Source organism: Ascaphus truei, chromosome 14, assembly GCF_040206685.1.
Source record: "Ascaphus truei isolate aAscTru1 chromosome 14, aAscTru1.hap1, whole genome shotgun sequence".
NCBI classification, from domain to species: Eukaryota; Metazoa; Chordata; class Amphibia; order Anura; family Ascaphidae; genus Ascaphus; species Ascaphus truei.
Window position 1 is genome coordinate 51,324,394 of NC_134496.1, and position 22,827 is coordinate 51,347,220.

Sequence of the window (22,827 nt, forward strand, 5' to 3'; positions counted from 1 at the left end):
TTTAACCCATGTCACCAGTTTACTTTGCTCATCTGTAAGGAGGTAGTATTGGTGTCCCTCTCTGACTGTGAGGCAGTATTAGTGTCCCTCTCTGTCCGTAGGGCAGTATTAGTGGCCCTCTCTGTCCGTGGGGCAGTATTAGTGGCTCTCTCTGTCCGTGGGGCAGTATTAGTGGCCCTCTCTGTCCGTGGGTCAGTATTAGTGTCCCTCTCTGTCCGTGGGGCAGTATTAGTACTGTCCGTGGGGCAGTATTAGTGGCTCTCTCTGTCCGTGGGGCAGTATTAGTGGCCCTCTCTGTCCGTGGGGCAGTATTAGTGGCCCTCTCTGTCCGTGGGGCAGTTGCTGCACAGACCAGAAATGTGACCACTCCAGATTCTTCTCTATTGAAGCTGCCAATTTCTTTCACCTAATTTCACTACTCATTGGGGGAAATACTGTTCACTTCCTGTGTATTAGGGATATCATCATAGGTGACAGGAAGTCCTGCTGCAGAAAGCGTTTGTGCTCCTGTGTCTATGATTTGTAATAACCATTGGTTTGCATTGTTAATTTTTTTTGCTTACACCTTAAAGTTCTGCATATGTGATACCAAACTAATGCGAAGAACAAAGCTTTCTACAAGACTATTCAAAGATATGGTAATGCTTTGTAAACTCACCAACAGTTGGGTTAAATGGATGTGACTATGCCTAAAACGCATGTCTGTCTGAGTGGCACAGGTCAGCATTACACATTTGTCTTACAGCAGCTAGCAAACTGAATAATGGAATGGGAGCTGCAAAGAGAGTGTCTTCCAATCAAAGTGACCCCCGACTTCTGCCAGATAACTGCCTTCAGAAGACTGCAAAGGTAGAGTATTACTCCTAATACGTACAGGTTAAGCACTCCCAAACTGAGCTCTCTGACTAGTACACATGTACAATTGGCGTGTTCTTTATTCGTGTAAGCATGTTATCCCACCCCCCCATCTTCTTGTCATTATTTTAAAGACCACTCAAATGGACGGTGTCTGTGCTTTTACCAATGATTTTACGGTGACTGTTTTAAGCAATTTAATTTGTATTCCTCCATGCTGACTTCGGGTAAACGGCTCATGGGGCCACTGTACACGTGATGAAGCAAAAGTCATTAGGGACCGTGAAGGTGAGTTGCTTGGATATCGGACCACCTAGAGAAATGGAATGGTGCGCCCCCGCCCCCACCCCCATGCTTACAAAAATCAACTATATTTTTTATAAATACTTAGTTCAGTATGATGTAGTGTCTACAAAGTATGGTTTTGTTGGAATATTGAACACAACTTTTTATGTCGCACTTTTATGATTTAGTATGAATTCCACCTGCTCAGGCCGTGGCATCTCATGTTCATCTCTTATAAAGATGGTACCATTGTTATCTTCTTGTCACATTCCCAATGTGTTTGTCCTTACACAGAATAATATTCCACACCTTGTTACGTTGACGTGACGCGCAGCACTTGGACGGAGCTCCGGGTCTTGTTCGGATATGCATTTTCCGAAACGTTTTTTTTTTTGTCTGTCTCATCCGTTTTGTATCAGATGTCTTTGTGGAGTGTTTTAATGAGCAGCGTTGAACTTGATGCTTATAAAACATGACTGGATTGGATAAATGTGAGGATTTTGGGAGCAACAACTTTATTTTGCTTATTATTGGATTTTGTTGCTAGCACCAAAACCTAATCCGTGATGTTAATCTCTTTTTAAATGTTTTGTATCATTTTTTTTTTTTTTTTTTTTTTTACAGTTTATTTCATAATAGTTTGTTTATGTTTAGGTTTTCCTGTCTCCTGCGTAAGGGATAATCAGTGGGTCTGACATGTGCACAATTTGTGTAACCATGACTTTACTTGACCTTTTAATTGCAAGATCAAAACACTGCATAATCGTATTTTTATCCCCAAGAATAAACCGAAGTATGTATAGTACATGCAAAAAACAAATGGGGGGGGGAAATAAATCTTTGTGCAAAATTGAGAGCAGACGCTCCCCACACGAAGTGCGTTTGATGCAAAATCTCTTCTACTTGTACACGGTTTGTGTTGTTTCTATGCCACTGTTGAGGAAGATAGCCTCCCGCATGGGCTAGTTAATGTCTTTAGCTAGTTTTAAGGTTTAAATCCTTTTGATATGTTAAAAGCTTGTTCTGTAATTTGTGCGTTATGGAGGGCTGTGCAGTGCTGGGGTTTTGTTTAATATGTAGCATACTTTCATTTTGGTGAGGGAAAAAAAATAAATGAATCCCCGTTTGTGTTCCTTGGCTTGTTGTAGGTGGTTTACATATTGGAGAAGAAACATTCTAGAGCAGCCACTGGCTTCATTAAGCCGCTGACCGACAAGAACAGCGAGCTCTCCAGGAAGTGCGCCTTGTTCTCCCCAGTGGACCACAGGCTTCCCCGCGTCTACGTCCAACGTGGGGACTGCCCTGACGATTTTGTGACCCGGCCTGAAGATTATGCCAACACGCTCTTCATCTGCCGTATCACGGACTGGAGACAGGACAGTAACTTTGCTCAGGGGTAAGTGTTGAAGAGGCAACTGCGGAGAACACCAAAATCACACGTAACATCCCAAACTATACATTGGCAAATTGGCGCAATTGCGAAAGACTTGATTTTTTTTTATTGGGGAACATAGCTTTAGTAGTGCAACAGGAGCAGGCTGTGAAGCGTTTATGAAGACGAGCCCATCACTACAATATAACCAATTGGTTTGTGATGCACAAAATGTGCACCATTGTTTACAATTGTGTTGTGTGTGAAGGGTTCAGATGGAGCTGTCTGAGATCTTGGTGTTGGCCTGTCTGTTTTTAATCTTAACCATTTTTTTTTGTAAATCTGTGCTAATACAAATCTGCATTGTGCATAGGAAATCTCTGTCACGAACATCTTACAGTCTTTTTAACTCTGGTTACTGGGTGAGAAAATACCAAAGACTAGTTAAGCTGGAGCAGTCTTGAACCATCAACTCCTGCTCTAAAGATGTTCCTTTAATCACAAGGCTCTCTTTTCAATAATAATGTATGGGTTTTGTATGTCTCTTTCTCTCCACATTCATGTTCACACACTTTCCCTGGTCACAGCTCTGTTTCTTAAGTAGCTTTTGGCAGCTACCTACAAATATGAAGGCCAGAAATTGCATCCAACAATTAAAGTAATTTCGGGGACAATTTTAAGGACCACTGGAGTAAGTTAATACTTTCCCTTTCAAAGCTGAAGTCAGGTGTCCTTGGTCCTCTGTGAGTCGTATATATGCAGCCTCTGTGCTGATGGAAAGTCCAGTTCAAAGGCTCCTTGGGTTTGTGAAAGTGAGAACAGCAGTGAGTAATCAGCCGCTTTGGACTGGAACAAGGGCTTGTGATACTAGCGAGAGACCGGCATGCCCGTTGCAGCTGCAGTGTGCGAATATGAGAAGAGGAAAGAATAATAATTATGATGATGATTAGAAAGAGTAAATGGATCCGACATGCATGTAATTGCTGGGTTAAGGGTTGCACAGAGGAAGCACCCAGGGTGTGGTTTATAAACCACTGAACACGATGTTTAAACTGAACGAGAATCACGCTCCACTGAAAACACAGGAGTTTTATAACCGCGCCGCTGACCGGCTCACTGGGAGTGTGACGCTCAGAGGAAGCATCAGAACCAACAACCGGGGGAGAATTTGGGGGGGACCATTGCACAGCTGCACCCAGAGACACTAACCCATTCAATGCTGCGTGAACAGCAGAACAGCCTTCTGAATGTGAATTGTTACTGTATCGCTCATCTACAGGATTGCTGTATCTACATTCTCGCACCATTCTTCCACTTCCCATTCTCACACAATGTCCCAGGCTGTTTCTGGTCAAGTCTGCAGTTGGTTATTATTATTATTTCCTCTTCGGTCATTAACAGAAGTGAACATCGTTATTGTGTATTTTGTGTCTGAATTTCTGTGGCACAAGTGCTTGATTTCTCGCAACTTCTAAACGGACAAATTCTCAGGTTTACACATTTTTTTTCAATTTGTCTGTAGTGTCTGCTCATCCTACTAAAGTATTACCCACCGACCATATCAATAATGAACCCATGGAACCGGTCTGAGTCGAATGCCGAAACATGTAGCATTCACCTATTGTCTCCCTCAAAGGTCTGCCCAGTCTTCCACAGCTCAGTCTGGAAATGTTTCCAATTGTAGCTTGGATGCACTCACTGCCTACTTTCAAATGTACTTTTTAAACTGGACTATAGAGAACCATTCTAAAAACTTACGATGCGGCCTTTGGGAGTCTTTCTCATTATGCTGCTTTAGTCTGCTGCTTTCTGTTATGCCTTTATCGGGGGGCCCAGAGCCTCATCTTGTAATGATTCATCATGCTAGCTACAAGCGGGCTTCTCAAATGGATCCTGGCCACAGGGAGTTTTTAGCAGCTCTTGCGCTAGATGACCTGTCTCCATGTAACTGGGCTCCTTTTTGATTTTAAAGGAACAAGGGAAAGTATTTTGTTGGTTCGAGAGGTTGTTGATGAAACACACTGGGATCATCGACACTTTCAACGCTCTGTGTATTTCAGCAATTAAAGAGATATCAGGCTGCCAATGTAATCTCTCATTTTCTTTCTTTTTCTCTCTCGAAACAAACTTGTATTTGTTTTTATATTATATTGAGGGTAGGGGTGGGTACAGAAAGAAAAAGGGTGGGTTAGGGACAATAGAACAACCAACACTACAATAAAAAATGAATAATAAATATTGGGGGGAGGGAAGAGACCATAGCAGTCACATTAATTTCTCAGCACTTTTACTAGAATTTGGTAAATAACCGTAGGATTTTTAAAGGCCTGCTTCTATTCCCTTAAAATCTTTAAATATGTGTGTCTTGCGTTGCCGATATATCTTCTGGAAAGGCCCTTATCTAGGGACTCCATATCTTCTGAAATGTAACCAGGGAATTGTTTATAAATGCCATGAGTTTGTCCTTTTCCAGAACATGTCGAACTTTTTCCTGAAACATCTGATGAGCGGGTATAATCGCCTGCTTCCATTGAAGCGCTATTGTCCATCTTGCTGCTGTCAGAAGATGCGCCTCTCGTTTTCTTTTTGAAAGTTTTAGGCTGTAACTCAAGATTTTTCCATTTGTTGTTTTGGGGATCTCATGCCTACCAATTTTCAGAGCACAGTCTTATTTAAAGAGTAATTACTGCAGTGATAGGACATGGAGAGGGCTCACACACTGATCTGGCTCATACAGCCAGACAATCAATGAGGACATAGCTCATATGTTGCCCAGGCTTTGCAGCCTACTGATCGAAGGAGTCTGCCCACATCCTTGTCCAAAACATGGTCTTGGTCTACCGGCTGCAGTGTGGCCCTGTTTTATTGATCTGCTGTTATCCCTGATCTGTGGGAGGCCTGATACAAGCCACACTAGTGTGTAATAATAATCGGCACACCAGCAGGCCGACTTCTTTTAGTGGCCGCATTCATTTATTTTCCACTCTTTAATTAGCTCGCTTGAACTTGGTCAATAAAACGTTATGTGACACGGCTACTTACAGTGCTCAAGTTATGTAACCAAGTAGTACGCTAATTCAAAGGTGTGAGCAAATACTGTACTTTGACGTTAGAATTCAGAGGTGTAACACTAGAAAACAGTGAACTTCCTGTCTGAAGCCGTAATGGATGGAAACAAACCAGTGGCATTGGGGGCATAGTGTACAGCAAGATCATTTGTTTGCTACGTTTTGTAGAAGTACTGTTGTGTTGACTTGAGACCTCCAGTACATCTGCTAGTTTGATACATGAGAAGGTAGGATCTTTATTATTTAGTGAAGGTACTATGATTGGACTGGTTTGCCATTTACCGACACGTGCTACCTAAATATTGCAATAGTAACATACTGTCCTGAAGATCTCGTGCTAACCTATTGGTAGGTTTCTAACTAAAGGTGGGAAAACATCTGGCCACCAAATTCGGTCTTCATACAAATTCATGTCTTATGAAGTTGTCTTCCGGTCTTCCCAATTCCTCACCATGCATCTTTACATTTGTAGAAAATATCATAACCCTGCTCTGAACATGTTGCCCCATCCACAAACTCCGTATCGTCCAAAACCCTGTATGGTATACTTTAATCCATGAAAAACTCTTGTTCCTCATTATTGTGATCTACAACAAATGTACATTTCTCCAGGACCCGTACAGCTACTATATCCGATCTACCAAAACCAATGTATTTTTTCTGATCCCTCTTAACCCTCTCCCACACCCTCCTTCACTTGGACCGCTCCTTTTTAATCTCTTTGCTTTCTCCTTTTTAGCCCGGAGGCTGTGGAATTCTTTTCATTTGCTCATCAACTAGATATGTTTGAGTGGCTCCTTCATAATGCACCCTTCTCACCGTGCTGTTCCTTGTTATGGATTCAAACTATACCAGCTTTTGGTAATTTCTTACGTGTTCAATTAGCATTTTTCATTAATGTTTAGCTATAGTATTATTTTTAGTTTGGGTAAAATGAAAGGAGATGCATTATAGAGCTTGGGTAGAACTGGGGTATGGAGTTAAAATGATGCACACAAAATCAAAATGCATAAGCGTCGATATGTGCAAAAGATGCACTGGTTAGTTACTCCGAGCCAAGAGTAAACTACTAATTCATAAACTGTGTAAACCCAAATCTCTGCTTCACCAGGTTGCGGTTTTATTTATTCAGAATATTGGAGCCATTACACATCCTGAGGGGAAAAAATCACAATCTGGTAAAGCTGGGACTTGCGTTCTTTTTGTTGGGTGGTACTGTGGTTATGGAAGCTGATGAAGGTCCCTGGAGCACTGAAATGTTGGCATCAAGACTCCTCCTTGTGATAGACAATCTGGATTTAGCAATGCTTTTGTTGCTTCATTATTAATTGCTTGAAAGTAACATACAATGTGTGGAGTTGTCATATTGTCCTGGGGCAGTGTATATTCCGTGCTGGTTGTGAAATGGACCAGTACCGGGGGTAGAGAGCTTTATAGATGTTGGTAAGTCGCGAGGCTTTGGTTTTTCTCAACTTTTGTCAGGGACTGTTTGCACCTTTTTAAGAATTACTTGGCTGATTGACACGCAGAAGCATCACCCAATACACCCATTAGTTAATGTAACCATCTGATGGGGCAGGGAATGCTGTGCAAGGTGGATGTATAATAATGGAACATGTGAGGCACAGGCTAGAGATGCGCCTCGTCTCCCCATGAAATGCTCTGAGTTATGACATTTCTGAGATCTGGGAGTGGCCAGAGAACATCAGCTCATAAGATAAAGCACCTTTTCCCAGGACTGTAATTTCCCTGCAGACTGATGAGCTTTGTTTGGGCACGAATGTAATTGCTTATTCCAGGCAAGTTAAGAAGGGATGAAATCACACATAATGAACTTTATTCTATGTGCGTATGGCAGGCTTTGTGTAAACTGCTGACACGCCGTCCAGGTTTCCTTGTTCTGGTTGTCAGCGCCGCGGTATACTGAGAAATGAAAGATGGATAAGTCCCAACTAGTCCCATCAGCCTGCCGCTGCTTCGTACGCTCATGCACTCTGCTTGATCTCTGCTAGAACAACACTTTGTAATAAGAAAGCTCTACATAAACACAGTCCTTTACGTTTGTGCTTCTGAGGCATTCATGCACCCACTTCTTACAGCAGAGTGGAGACGGGGCCAGTGTTACCTCATTACAGGTGGGAAAAGCTGATGCAAAGAGATTAAAGGGATGACGGCAAAGGTCAGAACGGCGCGCACTATTTACATGTCTGTGACAAGACCCCCAAAGTATGTTCACGTCATACACTGGTTTAACTACACGCACGGATTCTGGATAACGACATGCAAATAAGCACACGTATCTAGCTTCCCATATATAGAGTGGTTTAAGAAAGTACTGAATCAAAAAATGGACTTGAGAAACTCATTCATGCTTTTGGACGGCTTATTTTCTCAGATTTGTACTGTGTGTGTAAAGAGGGAATTAAGCTCATGAGGGTTGTCTACTTATGACAAACTAAATAATATCCTTCTTTGCCAGAGGTGCTCCAGTTCATTACCACACCAAGGACGTCCCATGTCGTAACATATCATGCGCCGGCGGTATTCTGAGCTGTTACTACGGTAACTTTGTTCTCATACCTCACATGGCGCATCCAGTCAGGAATCGAACACTATTCTATTCCCCCTCTTTACGTTCAGTTTCTTTCCTCTACAAAATTCTCCTCCTTCACTTTATTAATCGCCTATCTTCCTGCTGTTCCTAAAGTCCATCATACACTTGGCATTAATTTGTTATGTGGTGTGTGGTATGTGTGGTGTTCTCTGTGATGGGTCCAAAGTCCTGATACTTTTGAGGTGAACTCTGAGCGTTTGGTCACGTTAAACTCGATAAAGCTGCGTATGCTTTTTGGTTATGTGCAAACAGGTATACTTGACTTGTTTAATCCTCAACTGTGTGATGCTTTGGATAAGCCTTGTTTCTCCTCTAAACATGGTGAGTAACTTTCCTTCTCATCACCAGGCAACTAATGAAGAGCCTTGGCCAGGCAGGAGAGATTGAACCCGAGACAGAGGGCATATTGATGGAATATGGTGTGGATTTCTCGGACTTCTCCAATGAGGTCTTGCAATGCCTGCCCCAGAGTCTGCCATGGACCATCCCGCAGGGAGAGTTCCGAAAGAGGAAAGATTTAAGGTGAGCGCAGTCTCCGTGCTTGGGGTTGACATGGGATTAACTGGGGATGTTTTTCCGTTATCGCTCTTCTGTACGTCCCAATTACAGAGTTGGGGAATTGGGTTACTATCAATTAACTCTCCACCTTTCTGATATGTTAACCATCTTGGCAGCACAACTGTGTGTGCCTCTGAAATGGGAACAATATGGTTATAACACAACGTCTACAGTGCATACCCCTCCCCCCCAAAAAACAGCTCCCAATAATTTTTCAAAATGGCTGGTTTTATTAGGTTTGTAACTGGCAGCTAGTTTTTACACGATGAGAACATCTCGCCCACATGGAAGAGGCAATGTTGCTCGACACTGAATTTCGGTAATGCGTTGTGTGAAATGCCCACTGAGTACATGAGGATTAGGCAAATGTGTTTTTTCCATCTTATTTCTTTTCTCTCCCTTTCCCTTCTCTGCAGATAGGGTTTTTTCTTGGACTTTTTGTATAACTTTAGGTTTCTAAGCCTATTCTAAATTTGTGTCTATAAAAGTACAGTAAATTGGGATGTCCCAGTCCTTGTGAATTTTTTGGGGTATGGGTACAATAATCTCTGCTTTTATTAGGCTGTGGCAAGTCTGAAGTAGCCCTTCTGTACTGCTTTGAAGTGTGTTGCTGACCTCTGTTAGCAGAAGACACGTGTACTCACAAACCCCACCATTCTGATACATGGCTACTGCAGATTTGTGTAACATTGATAAAGGAGCAAAGAAAGGTGGATCAAAGTGTTGGTCCTTTCTCCCATGTATTTACAAAGGAGGGAGGGGGGGGAGCGGGTATGATACCTTTTATTGGACCAACAAGTAGTTGATGTGTTACAATCTTTCCAACCTCTCGGGGTCCTTCATCGGGTATTGTCCTGAGAAGTTTGAGAGCTTGTAAGATATCAACTACTTGTTGGTCCAATACAAGGTATCATACCCCCCACTCCCTCTCCCTCCTTTGTTACTGGATTGATAAATGAGACAGTCATGAGGTTCTGGGGAGGAAGAGGAGGTATTTAAACAGAAAAGGCTTATATATTTCTTACATTCACCAGAAAAATAGTAGCCTCATTGGATTTTACAGTGGAATGCAAAAATCTTAGGAGAATAGACCATGTGTTCCACTCTGGGAAGTCTGGTCACAGGTGGCCATCTTGGTCTCTCCCAGCTATGTCCGAGGGCTGTTAAGATTATATGCATGTTCTTACAAATCTTTAAGTTTGGATAAGTATTGTATTGTTTTGGAGGCACCTTTCATCTCCGGATTGAAGATTGGATTCCTTCACATCAACAATCTATAGCAGGAATACAAGGTGTCCTCGTGCAAGGAGCAGTGGCGTGTCGGGGTGAGACACAGATGATACAAGTTCTGCCATATGAAGAGGAGGGTGATGAGTGAATTATAAGTGTTGTACTGACATATGGAGTCCTATTGCATAATTGCACTGTACTTAATCACACACCGTTCTGTGTTTATTAATGAATGTATGGAAACTGTCCAAATGATCCTGCTCTCGTATAAGTTAGTGTATAGAATAGGACGTTAAGGAGGGCCTCAGTGCCAGTAACCTCAGGCACGTTTGGGTCTCGGATGCTAGAAACATAATTGTAAGCTGGGCAGGGCATTCTCCATTCTTCTACAATAGCCGTGGTGCATGCGCTAGTTTGATCATTCATTTGAATGTGACAATTTGTGAATGAATCTCAATGTCGAAACTGTTTGGGAGGCAGTTATGGTAATGTAAGGGCCAAGTTCTTTTATTCTTCATCATATATTATTCTTCAGAAAAAAGCCTGTCACAGGAGACCTGGACTATTAACAATAGTTATATTTATACCGGGTACATTCTCTAGCCAAAACAAGGTAGTAGAACAAAATGAAGTTTATTCGGGTAAACCCGCTTACTACACAAAATACAGACCAAATCACACTTACTGGGGGTGAAATCTAGGCTCAAATAGGTGCAGGGCGCCTGCTTCGGTAGGCTTACCCTGACCGGGATAAACACCCAGGCTTCCTGGTCCTCTTTTTGGCTTGAGATCCTAGCCGCGAATTTCAGAACTTGTACTTCGCGTCTGATTTTCCTAGGGCTGAAGGAGCGGCTCAGTGAGTAAAGACACTGACTCTGGCACTTAGTCTGAAGGGGAACCTGGTTCAATTCCCGGTGTTGCCTCCTTGTGACCTTGGGCAAGTCACTTTCTCTCCCTGTGCCTCAGGCACCCAAAACATAGATTGTAAGCTCCGTGGGGCAGGGACCTGCGCCTGCAAAATGTCTCTGTAACGCGCTACGTAAAACTAGCAGCGCTATACAAGAACATGCTATTATTATTATGGGACATGCTGTTTATCTCATTTTTAAGTAAGTTAAAAAGACTAATTAAACTGTTTTGTGTGAGAAGAGGATTCCTGAAGATGAGAAACGTGGAGTGAAATTAAGTGTTTGGTTTTGAGATGAACGACCCTTTTGTTTTACTGAGGGGGTCTTCCTAAGCCCTGTTAAGGTGCTCAATTTAAAAAGGAGGTACAAGATGAAGAGTGTTGGAAAGTCTTATTGTAAACTCTGCATTATGCAGGAACAACCCAGTTCAGCCTATTTATATGTACATATTGAATGGACAAAGCACCACAGCTATGCCTAATTTGTCTGTTCTTTCCCCCCTCTGAGTTTGTTCATTTTTGTAGCTTGAAGATAAAGCACCTGTGTCCGGAGATTGTAACGCAATGTGCTCTCTCCTGTCCTGGGAACCCTGCCTCTGCAGAGCATTCTAACCCTGCCTCTGCAGAGCATTCTAACCCTGCCACTGCAGAGCATTCTAACCCTGCCACTGCAGAGCATTCTAACCCTGCCACTGCAGAGCATTCTAACCGTGTTTACCTTTTTCTTGTCTCTATATTCATCAGAAATCCTTGTAACTTTCCAGTATTAAGTAAAGGACTTTGAGAGTGGAGATATTGGAGGATTATGCGTAGTGCCGGATCAGAAAGGAATAGTGAAAGTTAAAGCCATTTGTGTGTGTAAAAAAACACCAAAAAAAAGTTGGGATTTTTGCAAAAACAATTTTCCAACTGGCTCCTACAACCAAAAAAGCAAATATATAATAATCCTTCCTCCCCACTCGCTCAACGATCTGTGTGTTCTTGGAACTGATCCTGAATAGGAACGGATGTTTTCAGTCCATTGACCGATGGGTTCAAAGTATTTGTTTGCCTCGCAGATCAATAACTTTGACTTAAATTGTCATGTTGCTATTTTTAGTGGCTCAGAATCGATGTAGCCAATCCGTTTCCGTGGCTGAATGTTCATTGTTGCCATGTTTACACTTGGAAAGACCTGGGGAGCTTTCGTACCAATGCAGTTTCGGTGCTTCCTATTGTACCGAGGGCAGGAACGGCCGAGCCCAGGAGGAAACTGGGTGAAAGGAGAGGAAAGGAACTTGGCAAAGACCCAGGGGGTCTGCATACTTGTCAAACAGACGGGTGTTAACATTGCAGTACTGCTTTCTTCTATTCTAAATGAACACGGTGTACCCTGCTTAGAGTTGGGGTTCCTGGAACAAAAAACTACTTTGATGTCTCCCAAAGTAATAACCTCCAACCCCCTCTGTCTGCACATAACCGCTTTTCCGACACCAGCAAAGATACTCGCATTATACCTGCAGCGTGGCTAAGCGATCTACTTCTGAGCAATTGCGACAGGTAAGGAGATTTCTGGTCACACGATCTTGATAAGCTTTGGTCCTGGCTGAAAAGTGAGGAGGCCCAAGAAAAGGGTCTCCTTTAGTATGAGAACCTTCTGTGAACACTATTTCAGTTTTGGCGAAAACGCAGCCAGGAAAGTGTGATCATAGAGGAAGATTTGAACACGAGTCCAGAGAATAGATCAGGGAAGGGAGAGGAGTCCAAACACTGGCGGGAGAGTAAAGGCGTACAACGCCTCCCTGGGAGCTGCCGCGTTCCCATCATATCCCGTTGCCAAGCGCTGCTACAAAAGAAAAGCTGAAGAGGTCAGTGTTTTGGGGGGAATCGGAAAACCTCATTCAAGGGGAAGGAGACGGTGTATTATTAAATTACAGACCTGTTCTCTGTATTTGTGAATTTAAAACCCATTAGCTTCAGGTAATTTAACGGTGACTCCTTAAAATGAGCAACGATTAAATAATATATGTGCCCCTTTTGAGACTGGATCACGAGGCCATAAGTTGTCTCTCTCCCTCTCCCTCCTATAGGCATGTCCCATTTAACACCATTATTGCTTTCCCTTCCAGCGACCAAGCGGTTAATGTATGCCATTAATGCATTCTGGGACCGATCACTGCTTTAAAAACAAGTGACCACATGGCTCGTAATGCACCTGCATCCCATCCCTCCCAGCTGTAACACGCGGGTTCAGAGACCTCCGCAGGAATTACACGCACTCACAATTGGCTTGCAGGCTTTTGCTTGCTCTACATTTTCCAGTTACTTGGTCTCCCATGTTTTTTTTTGTTTTTTTCCCCCGCCCTCCATCCCTCTGCCAGTGAGCGATTTTTATTATTATAAACAGGACATTGTATTCGCTTTTTAAGGAGAAATCTGAGGCTGGAGGTAAAATTACAGCCGGCGCTTTCTCAGCTGCCAAAATACAAAACAATGAACTAAAAATAGCGAGCGGAGGAGAAAAGGGGAAGATGGCGTAGCCAGAGGTCCACATGGTGACCTGCCTCTGCCCCGAGAGAAGGTGTCGCTCTTCCGATCCAAGCTGAACGATGCAAGAAGCAGAGGAAATTACAGGACCCTATGCTAATAAACCTGGGGAAATTCACACTCCGGCTGTTAAAACCCCTGCTGGGTATTATATTTCTGCACTGTGTGCACAGGTGGTCTCTCCACCGAATTCAACTTGCAGCTCGTGTGATGCACAATAAACGAGAAATTGGACACACCAAGGAGCAATTTGTCCCCCTATCCCTAATTCTCCCAACGCCCTCGTGTGTTCTGTGCAGACAAACTCGGCAGCGATGCTTGTTCCTCTTGGAAACATTAGTACAGGGGAACTGTTCATGAACTTTACACCGTAATCTGTTCGGCTTGTTCCTTGGTAGTACAGATGGAGTTTAATGATCATGTGCTTGACACCAGCATGGGAGGTCTCGCGTCCCTTCTAAGGAAGCGCCTGTTTTGGCAAGAAAAGCGGTTGGGGATTCACCCCACTTGAGTTTGAATTTTCGTTCTTCAGACATGGTCTCACCCTGCAAGTGTCCCATAGACAGTGCTATGTTCAATAGCACTAATTAAGGATACTGTATATTATTACTATGTGCTGCTGTTTCATGTGCATTATGGATTTGGCATCACCCACCTCATTGCATCCTACTCAGTATTTGGTAGCCATATGTAAAAATGGCGCCTGTGTTTTCTTGGTGTAATGCTTCTTTAGCCATATCAAACTGCAAGGGTAAGGGCGAAACGGTTCTTGGTAGTGTACATTTCTACTTTCAGGCAAACTTCATTACGGTTTTTTCTGTCTCTCTTCCTGCAAAAGTATTTGGAGAGTCTTCGAACTGCTAATCGGTTATGTTTAGTGCCAAGATGGCGTTGGTGTCGCCTACTTTTTATTCCAATAGTTTTTTTTGGTAGTAAGGACATGGAGTGAAGTTCCTTTTGACTTTGAGAGATCTGGTAAGGGGGACACTGCACATGTGAGATGGTAAAGATGGAAACCCTTTTCACTTATAAATGAATTTGATTGAATTATGAGGTTATCTCCCCCCCCCCCCCGTGCATTGCATATGATTGTAAGCTCTTCGGGGCAGGGACTCCTTTTCCGATTGTCTACTTTTATGTACAGTATGAATCGCTTATTCCTATTGTCACGTGTGTTACTGCTGTAAAGCTCTGTGTACATGGATAGTGCTATGTAAGTGAAGATACTCATACATGGAACATTTTGGGTATTTTGGCAGGTAAATATTGCAATGACTACTTTCAGCATCGGTGCTACATGTGTAATTGTGAATGTACCACCTTTAGGCAAAAAAAGGTCTGGTCTCCACAATGGTCAATGTGAATGCATTGTTGGTGAGATTTGAGGAATGCTTTAGTAATATTACTTCAGACTATAATGTGCTGTAACGGCGTTGTTACTTTCACATAATGTACCGCACCTCCTTGGTTAGATACTGAACAGATGATGGCCTTGGACGTTGTAACAATCAGGATAAATGCAGCAGTTTTTCCCATCCGTTTCTTTAGGTCGTCATTGCTGCCACCTAACCAGTCTTGACATTTCCGAGCTGTTGGAGCATGGTTGTATGCAGCCTTGTAGCACTTCCAGTCTGTTTCCATGTCATCACAGGTTACATTAGTGGCTCTCAGCTGTCTTTTCTCTGATTTGCACAGCTCTGGTTTCACCGCATCAGCACGGAGTTTGCTGGCATTTAGCATCGTTTAGCTTTTTCTTCCATATTTACTTGTCTAGTGGATGGTTTGATATGAACGTTGAACTTGTCAAATGAATATTAGTTTCTCCAGCAGGCTCCTCTCGTGGCCTTTGATTCCACCCATACTAAAGACCTGGGAATGTACAGTAGTAACAAAGCTCCCATGTTTGGAAGATTTGGGACATGGGAGCTGAAAAGATTTGAATGGTGTGATTGTGTTTTTAGTGTGTCACACCATTTATACCGACCCCGTGTGTATACCAGTTGCCAGGTTTGATGGTATGACCCAACGAAGGAGTTGAAATGTTATGGTGTGAAATGGTTCCTTTGGAATCTCTATTGTATGCATCTTTGTGGGGATATTGCTGTCTGGTAATGGTCAGCACGGCATGTCCCAGAGACAGCTGATCTTTTCCTGATTCATGTAAAAAATCTGTTACAGGCGATGCATCCAACAACAGAGTTAACGCTAAAACCAGAGATTCGGAGATGAGTATTACTGTCATCTAATATCAACCAAAGTGCTTCTGTTTACCTAGTGTAGCCAGTTTCCAGACTCAACTACCCAACCGGTGGCATTCACCATGCAGAACTTGCTACTTGGTGCACCAATTTTTCTTTGCCATATTACTTTTGCGATGATCTGGCATAAATTAACTTTGTCAATGTTCGTAACGCGGCAAACCCACCTGCCTCACTTTCACTCTTTGAATTTTTTCAATTTTGCATAATTGTTGTTTTAAGGACTTTTAGGTGTTTTTGGTTTGATTTGTGTGAGTAATGTTGCTTCAGTTCTCTGAATAGGTAGGTTTTTCAGAAGCCAAACATGCTCTTTCCCTGGTTATGAACTGCGTGTTTGTTAGGAAGTTTCATGACAACGGGCTGTTCCTGCCGCAGCGTACGCAATGATTCAGGGCTTTCTGTTTCGAAAGCGCCGAAAAGACTGTTCAGTGTTAAAACTCCTGTGACAGCAGAGCTCTAAGCAAGTAGCTGGAATGGGTTGTGCAGGCCTCAAACATGGACCTTCTTCTGCAAGCGTTTATTATTGTAGTGGAGTAATACATCAGTAAGGACACTGTCAGTTTCCTTACTTGGAGCGGGACCAGCCATTGCAACCCAAGGCCGGTTTCTTCACTAGAAAATAAACACGTATTGCATAGAGCAGTCACGCTTCTGGACACGTCCAGCTTGAAACGAACAGGCGGTTTCCATTTCACTTCACCGTATGGTGTCAACGGCTGGTGCCAGTGGCAAAGAGGCATGAAGGGAAAAACTAGCTGTAGCTCAAGTCTGTGCGTTTAGACAATAACAAAATTGGGAACATACCTCCATTATTTTCCCTTTGCCACCTCCAGAATTACTTTCTTATAGAAAGTTTTGGCCTTCAAGCTGCAATCTCGCCTATTTAAAAACCTTTTTTGCAGCATTGGTACCAGGTTCCCTGGAGCTGAACCGCTTTTCTTTTGCTTCGGTACCCGCAGTTTCCCAAAATGCTGGTGGCGTTAATGGTGTTCTCCATGGACATTTGATTGGAAACAGCAGTGATTTCCCTGTGTAAGCTGTCTGCCGTTTCCATCAGATGTACGGCATATAGGTAGGAGAGTCTGTCACGGGCGGGTACAATGAAATCTAGGATGAAGGTTTTAATAAGAATTCTTACTCGCGACAGAAAAAATGTTCAAATGGCAATAATCTGTCTAAACGTGAACACATGCAACGTAGTCTCATCGTTCTTACCTCCCAGGCAAAGCACTGACCTTTATTTCAGCAACAGCATTTATTCCTGCCCTACGCTGACCCTTCATTCCCTCTCGATGGCACAGGGTACCCAGGCATTGAGTATTGTTTTTACCAACCACCTGCTTTAGAAATGCCCTGACAGGGTGCCAATCATTTGGGTACTAAAGCTTTTACCTCTTGTACACTTCAGCAGTCATCACATGACTGCCACACCCACCCACCCCCTGGACATCTTGCTATAACGTACCTGGTACGTCAATTGTACCCCTGGTGCCACTGCTCATGCTGCTCCAGGTACGTCATATGGGCACTGAAAAGGTTAATAGATTAAAAGTAGCCCATTGACACACGTGCCCTTGTTTTTAAATCCTTTGTCTACATTTTGTTTTCGTTTGCCATTGTTTGTACAGTAATTATGAAGCCATCTATGAGTCAAAAGCCTATTTCACTTATAAATGTCATATATTTTTTTGGGGGGTTGAGGGGTGGTAACTGTTGTGTGAGCAGCCTCTTACTGACCTGGGGTCCCCCTCTCAGCCCATCACCTCGGGACCCTCTCACCTGGGATCCCCCTCATTCTCTCACCTGGGCTCCCCCGCTCAGCTGGGGTCCTACCCTCATCCGGGGTCTCCCTCATTATCTCACCAGAGCCCCCCTCTCACTTGGGGTCTCCCTCCCACCATCTCACCTATTTGAAAGTGTGCATGCTGCAGAGTGAAGCCGTGCGCACTGCGAATGAACACCTGTAAGAATTCCAGCTGCTGACCGCTTGCCCCTCCGTTAGGGCAGTAGAGGAATGTGACTAAGGAGGTGACTGGTTGAAGGACCACAGGTCTGCAGAACTGGAATGGAAAAGGTTGGTCAATTTCTGCACAAAGTTGTGTTTCGGGAGAGCAGGGAATATTCGGGTTTCCCGTGTACTGCAGCCTGTTCTATGAGGGGAGGAGGGTAAGTTTGCATTATCCTTAACACAATTTGCTGCTTTCCCTTGGTAAATATTATGACACGAAGAATATAGGAGGCAAAGGGGGATTTTTGTGGCTGGTTGCACAGTGTAACCATTTCACTGAATGATGAAATGAGACACCATTGACCTGGCCACTAATCCTCTGTATTCTGTCTGATTTGAGCCTTTAGTGAAGTCTTAATCCTTCATTTGACATCAAAGCCGTTGATGTTGGCACTGGAACCTTAAATGTAGCATTTGGAGCGCACAGTGTTGGATCATGTAGCAGGAGATCTAATGAGTAGAGCGGTTTCTGTTAAGACCAGATCCTCAGATCAGCCAGATGGTGCAGGCTGCCAATTCATACTAATGGTGGGAGTGGTGAGTTGGACAGCGACAGCAGAGCGAGGAATCACTGCAATCACTGCAAATCCGTTAAATCCATACCGTATCCATCAGCCGAAGCTAGGTATGTGGCACACACATGACACCCCTACCACTGATGCTCGTTTGATCATTTAAAGGTGCGGATCCCCTTACTGCTTTTTAAAAATTTCTTCTAGGTGAGCAGCTGGGTCTTTGGCGCTGGACCATGTTAATTTCAGTTCCTGGTACCCCGTTCTACCCGAGATGCTTATCTCTGTAGGTGCTGCCGGTAGCATGGCTGGCTGGGTGAACAATATGGAGGCTTACGTCTCCCGCTGCATGGGAGACCATAGGAACCCGTGACTGCATCCATCACGTGACGCAAAGAACCGGCAGCACCTACGAAGGGAAGTATCTCGGGCAGGGACCCCTTTTTGTACGTGGAATGCCACATTAAGATGTTTGAACAACTTTGCAAAGTTATAACAGCCTTCATTTTACAACTGATATGATGGCGTATACATCTGTCAGGGAATAGAAATATACTCTTAAGATCTGATTGAAGAGCTTAAATTCCAACGTTGCTGCAATGATCAGGAATGAGTAATACAAAAAATACAAATAAAGAGATGTGGTACAGAAGGGTGCATGGTGCATTTCCCCCCTCCCCCCCCCCAATACAGCACTATTTTGTACCTTGCACTTAAGCGTTTGTAGTTTAATGATGTAAATTCCGATTTTCTGGTAAAAACAGTGGTTCAGCGTCTTTTTTTCCGGGGAAATAATGTCTCTTGTATTATCTCTGATCTCTGATGTCTGCGGTCTCTGGACTGGTCAGCATGTTGCACGTTCTATAAAGTCTGGGTCGCTCATTTTGAAGCGAGCATCTTGTGTCCCTCGTAGATCTGGGAGTGACTTGTGCTGTGTAAGTTGGGAATGTTTAATGCACTTCCAAGCCTTGGGGGTCAAACATCTGATACAGACAGAAACTGTCCAGAACGCACAAATGTGTATAATAGATATATGTGCATTTCATTGATCCAATGGGACCTAAATATGTGATATAAATGTGAAAAACAAATACAATAAATAACCCAAATCATGGGCTATACATAAAACACAGTGCAATATATTGAGTGGTAGTGAAGGTGTAATACACCAAACAAGATTGTAGAACAAACTTCCTGTGAGAATCAAAGGGTCTGCTGAGTCAAAAGGGAAGAGGAGTTAAGGACATCACCATCTATAGAAGCGAAAAGAAAGCGGAAGCCCCTCATAGCGTATGTACGTGCGTATCTCACCATTTTTATCAATACACCATTTGTGTGAATGATGCACTAGAGCAGGAGTGCGCAAACCTTTGAAGCTGTGCCCCCTGCTTGCTCCCTTCACTGCTCGCGCCCCCATACCTCTTAGGTAGGCGTCAAATGACGCAGCAGGGTCATGTGACATGACGTCACATGACCGTGCAACGTCATTTGATGCCACGTTTGCATGGTGACGCTTCAGCAGCCATCTGAACCTCGGTAAGTTCAGTTGCAGAGGCCTCACGCGATCCCCCAGCATTTCAATTCAATGCCTTGGAAGAGCGCGGGGCCTCTGCAACCGCCCGCAGCCCCCACCCCTGCCCCTCCCTCCCCCCAGAAAAATCCCGCGCCCCCTGCGCTAGAGATGGGGTGACCAACTCCAGTCAAGGGCCACCAACAGGTCAGGTTTTCAGGATATCCCTACTTCAGCACGGGGTGCAGTCTTCTACTGAGCCACCTGTGCTTAAGCTGGGATATCCTGAAAACCTGACCTGTTGGTGGCCCTTGAGGGCTGGGGTTGGCCACCCCTGTGCTAGAGTAGACAGCGTCCTGTAGAGAGGACCCTGAGCCCACATGGGTAGACGGGGGCATGACTAGCTCTCTGAGATCCGCTTACATCAAAGCATGTCTGCTAGAGGACAAGCAGAGATTGAATGCAACTAACGAAGCAACTTCTGGATATTCTCACTGGGCATAAATGGTTTTTGACTTGAGGCCGTCAAATGACTCCCAGTTAGGGGGACACAATGGGGCGGTTTGGACTTATTTCACTTTCTCAGAACATCCTGGGACGTTTCCCTGATTGTCCTATGCAGAAGAGAAGTGTCTGAAAACAGAAGTGGCTCAGTCTATTTTGAAGAAAGGAGGATGTTTATATTTCACTTTCATAAAGCACCAACCATGTGATATAGTTCTGTACCGTATGAGCTCAGATGTGTATTACTCCTGTGCCAATGTACGTACAGTCTAACCCCTGTATTTACAGACTTCTGTTTCTAGGTCATGTAAGCTGTACGTTTAACGTGGTCTGTTTCACTGGATGGCAGTTTTGAAGACTTTCTCTCCATACATTCGCCTTGTAACCTTCTGCCTCCCTGTCCCCTGTATTCACAGGAAGGACTGCATTTTCACCATCGATCCTGCGACTGCTAGAGACCTGGATGATGCCTTGTCATGCAAGCTGCTCCCTGACGGTACGGCGTTACCAAATTAATGTGAATCAGGCTATCTGTAATATGGTATTTTGCGGCGGGATCTGTGGGAATAATGGGTGTTAACAATTGGTAAACATGACCTGGAGAACGCCAGTCACCATCTTTCTTTCTGGGTTTGTGCATGACCAGAAGGAATCTCGGGGCTCACATGTTGGAATATGGGAGAAGACAGACTGGCTAATCCGTGTTGAAATGCTGGGTCTCATTTAAAGTTGCAATTCTTGAAACCATCTTCTTGTTAGACAGTTGTGTTTTTTTGTGGGGAGGTCTCCTTTTCACGATGTTACACTCGTAGCTGTTGGTTTACGTGGAGAGTAAAAAAATGGCTGCTTTGTTTGCGCAGACATTACATGATTTGTGCATTCGTATTAGAGTACTGAAATAAAAGCAGCCGCCACCGCCTTGTGTCCGTGTTACAGGGATTGGCGTCGCAGGACTCCTGTTTGTGACTGGTTGGAATCCTTGTTGGTTCCTGCAGTGACATCACTGGTTCTAGAGCATGAAGTTAACACCTCCACTGCCACTTTGTAATGCATCCCAAGCCAATCCAGGCTAGTGAGGGACTAAGTACGGTATGTTCCTTCTTCTAAGCAAAAAAGTAGATATGGGTTGTATTTACGGATTGATGTCTTTTCCGGGGCACTTGTTTCTTGGTCTTGTTGAGTTTCTGCAGCTCTAAGGTTTTTAGCACAAGGGAGAGACAGCTGTGCTGGAGAAAGCTGGAGGTGAAGCCTGCAGTGTTTGCCAACTGCAGGGTGAGAGGGATGGTGTGTGTGTGGTGTGAGTGTGGTGTGTGTGTGTGTACACACACACTACAGTTTGAATAGCTCTTGCTTTTTCTGTTCATGCTGCATCTGCTCCTGATTCCTCTTGTGCAGTCGGCTCCGCAGTGATGTCATTTCTTTACATGTTGCACCCCAGATGTCTGCCCGCCATACAAAGAGATGCCAGTGCCGTTACATCACCATGTGACGCGGGTTTTGGATAGGGGCCAAATGCGATTTTATACCCCTGTAAAGATCAGTCTGTATATTCACTTAATCCCCTGCCGAGCCAGAGCAGCTTGTAACGCACTGCAATGCAAGACCCTCTGGCACCGATAGAGTTAAACGTTTATACAAAAGGTAAATGACCCTACTAGTGTCGGACTTTATTAGCCTTGGTTTTTGTTTCTGCATTCTTCTATAGCAGTGTAAACTTTTACTGAATAACCGGAACCTCTGCAGTTTCTGGGGCTGCCTGGCACCCAGGCGATATTCCTTACACCGGTTCATACAATTTGCTGTGAGCATCACTACTTAATATTGTGGCCTGCAGGATGTTTCATTTCTCCGGGCATTTTTATCCTCTGTGTGTGTACCGCAGAAGGTAGTCTGTGGGGGGAATAACCATGAATTTGTAAAATTCAAACTGGAAGGTCGCATGTACGTGGATCCCGCTGAGCAGCCTGCGCGTGTCAGCCGGCCAGCCTGAAAATATATCCCGATGGTGGTTTATTAATGGCATTCTAAAATGACTGTTATAAGCCTGTACGTCAACTCCAGATTCTTTGTATGGTTCAGATACCGGTTACTATAATCTTGGAAATCTAAGGGATGAGCGTATAAAACCTGGTCTACAGTTAGATGGATATGTTGCACAAACTTGTCTTATTCTGCACTTGTAGGGCTAAATCTGCTCTGCACCCTTCTGCTGACAATTTGCACTAGAAAGATGCTCGGGTTGCTGTTACATCCACGTTTTAGGGCAGCCTGAACGTCTTTCCTCAACCTTTCTAACGCTTGGTGCTCCAAATTGAGCATAAGAGAAAGCATTTAGTGGACTGTTAACAAAGATCCCAAACCGTATTGTATTCCTTTTTGGTGGAGACATGCAACAACTTGCAGAGGAAGGTGTTAACACTTAGCCAGAGACCATCAAAGCACCAGAGCGCAGAGTCCGCAAAGGTGTGACGGCATAGCGGAGTTTTATGTGCCCCTAATAGATCCCTGTTTAGGCCCCTCAGTTAGCTCTCAGCGCCTCTCAGCTGTTATGTTGAATCCAGTCCAGTGGTAGATTTGCACAGTGTGTGTGATGCTGAAGGCTCCTGTGGTTCGGTGTCCC

At 44.0% G+C, this 22,827-nt stretch overlaps 1 protein-coding gene across 1 annotated transcript in view; it reads left to right on the plus strand.

The window, feature by feature from the left end:
• Nucleotides 1–22,827, plus strand: part of DIS3L2 (DIS3 like 3'-5' exoribonuclease 2) — a 197,070-nt gene that overhangs the window by 55,924 nt on the left and 118,319 nt on the right. Inside the window, 4 exon segments of the mRNA XM_075570969.1 lie at nt 746–849; nt 2,289–2,536; nt 8,543–8,716; nt 20,624–20,703. Of these exon segments, the coding sequence (XP_075427084.1) occupies nt 746–849; nt 2,289–2,536; nt 8,543–8,716; nt 20,624–20,703 (606 nt within the window).